Source organism: Apaloderma vittatum, unplaced genomic scaffold (genome assembly GCF_000703405.1).
Source record: "Apaloderma vittatum isolate BGI_N311 unplaced genomic scaffold, ASM70340v1 scaffold34337, whole genome shotgun sequence".
Taxonomy (NCBI): Eukaryota; Metazoa; Chordata; class Aves; order Trogoniformes; family Trogonidae; genus Apaloderma; species Apaloderma vittatum.
In genome coordinates this window covers 4724-6196 of record NW_009728583.1, presented here as the reverse complement: position 1 = coordinate 6196, position 1473 = coordinate 4724, and the positions used below count along the sequence as shown (strand labels likewise).

The 1473-nt window shown below is 59.1% G+C and overlaps 1 protein-coding gene across 1 annotated transcript in view; it reads right to left on the bottom strand.

The window, feature by feature from the left end:
• Positions 1 to 1473, bottom strand: part of LOC104277478 (1-phosphatidylinositol 4,5-bisphosphate phosphodiesterase delta-4-like) — a gene marked incomplete at its 3' end in the record, with an annotated part of 4833 nt that overhangs the window by 963 nt on the left and 2397 nt on the right. The window contains exons 6-7 of the mRNA XM_009874117.1: positions 1171 to 1372; positions 187 to 331 (exon numbers count right to left, since the gene is read on the bottom strand). Coding sequence (XP_009872419.1) covers positions 187 to 331; positions 1171 to 1372 — 347 coding nt within the window. The remainder of the gene's footprint in view (positions 1 to 186; positions 332 to 1170; positions 1373 to 1473) is intronic.

Here is a 1473-nt window from a genome sequence, read left to right as displayed (position 1 = left end):
CCCAAGGAAGGGACACAGCCACTCTCCTCACCCACCTTGCAGTCAGTGCTGCTGCAGCACCAGGTGTGTGACCCCAGCACCGCTCCCCCTCCAGGCGCCCACCACTGCCCCATATTGCAGCCACGTCCCCCTCTCAGCTGCTGAGGGCCACCCAGGACACCCAGCACCCAGGGAAGGGTGCCCTACCTTGAAGGCGTACTTCCCCAGGGTGCTCACCACCTCCCGGAAGGGGATCTTGGAGGTGAAGGTGTGGCCGTGGTACACCATGGGCTCCCCATTCGGCCCGTCCCAGCAATCCACCTCCAGGCACCGGCAGCCCCGTTTCAGAGCCCTAAAGGTCAGTGGTCACCCCTGGGACCCTGCACCCAGCCCGGGCACCAGGCCCCTGCCCTCCCCTCTGGCTGTGAGTGTCAGCCCTGCAGGGACCAGGGGACAACTGCCAAGATTGGGGATGCTGCTGCACACAGGGTAGAAAGAGCTGGGCTCAGCGTTCCCAAAACAGACCCCCTTGCTGGACATCACATGGCATGGCCAGAGGGCTGCTGGACCAGGAGGAAGCAAAGGAGCTTCTCCTCTTGCTGAGTTTGCTCCATGGAGCTGCCCAGGTCACCACAGTATAAGAAGGACATCGAGGTGCTGGAGCGGGTGCAGGGAAGGGCAACAAGGCTTGTGAGAGGTCTGGAAAACATGCCCTATGAAGAGCAGCTGAGGGAACTGGGTTTGTTTAGTCTGGAGAAGAGGAGGCTGAGAGGAGACCTTATTGCCCTCTACAGCTACCTAAAAGGAGGCTGTAGTGAGGCTGGTGCTGGTCTCTTCTCTCTAATTACTAATGACAGGGCAAGGGGAAATGGCCTCAAGTTGCGTCAGGGGAAGTTTAGATTGGATATTCGGGGGAAGTTCTTTACTGAACGAGTGGTGAGGCACTGGAACAGGCTGCCCAGGGAGGTGGTGGAGTCACCAGCCCTGGAGGTGTTTAAAAAAAAAGTAGATCTAGCACTTGAGGCTGTGGTGTAGTGGTTAGGTGTGCTGGGATGAAGGTTGGACTCGATGATCTTCAGAGGGCACTTCCAACCGCGAACATTCTGGGATTCTGTGATTCTGTGATTCTGTGACATGGCATGGGGCAGGAGGCTGCTGGGGGATTCGGCCAGAAGGGACCAGCCCCTTTACCTGATGTAGCCCTCGATGCTGCTCTGGCCACAGATCTGGTCCTCTATCAGGTAGGTGTTGTGGGAGGAGGAGATGAAGTAGTGGCAGAGTGGCTGACTCATGTCCTGCCACAGCGCCCGGTGCTGGGGGTTGAAGATGGAGCCCTCCGGGGAGCAGAGGTACATGAGGAACCCGTCGGCACTCAACACGTGGCGAGCCCGGGCTGCAGATAGAGAGGGAGGATCAGCAACAGCCAGGAACGTGGACAAACGGAGCTGCTGGCACCTCCTGGCAGCCACAACCTGGTGGGCACTGGGTGGGGAC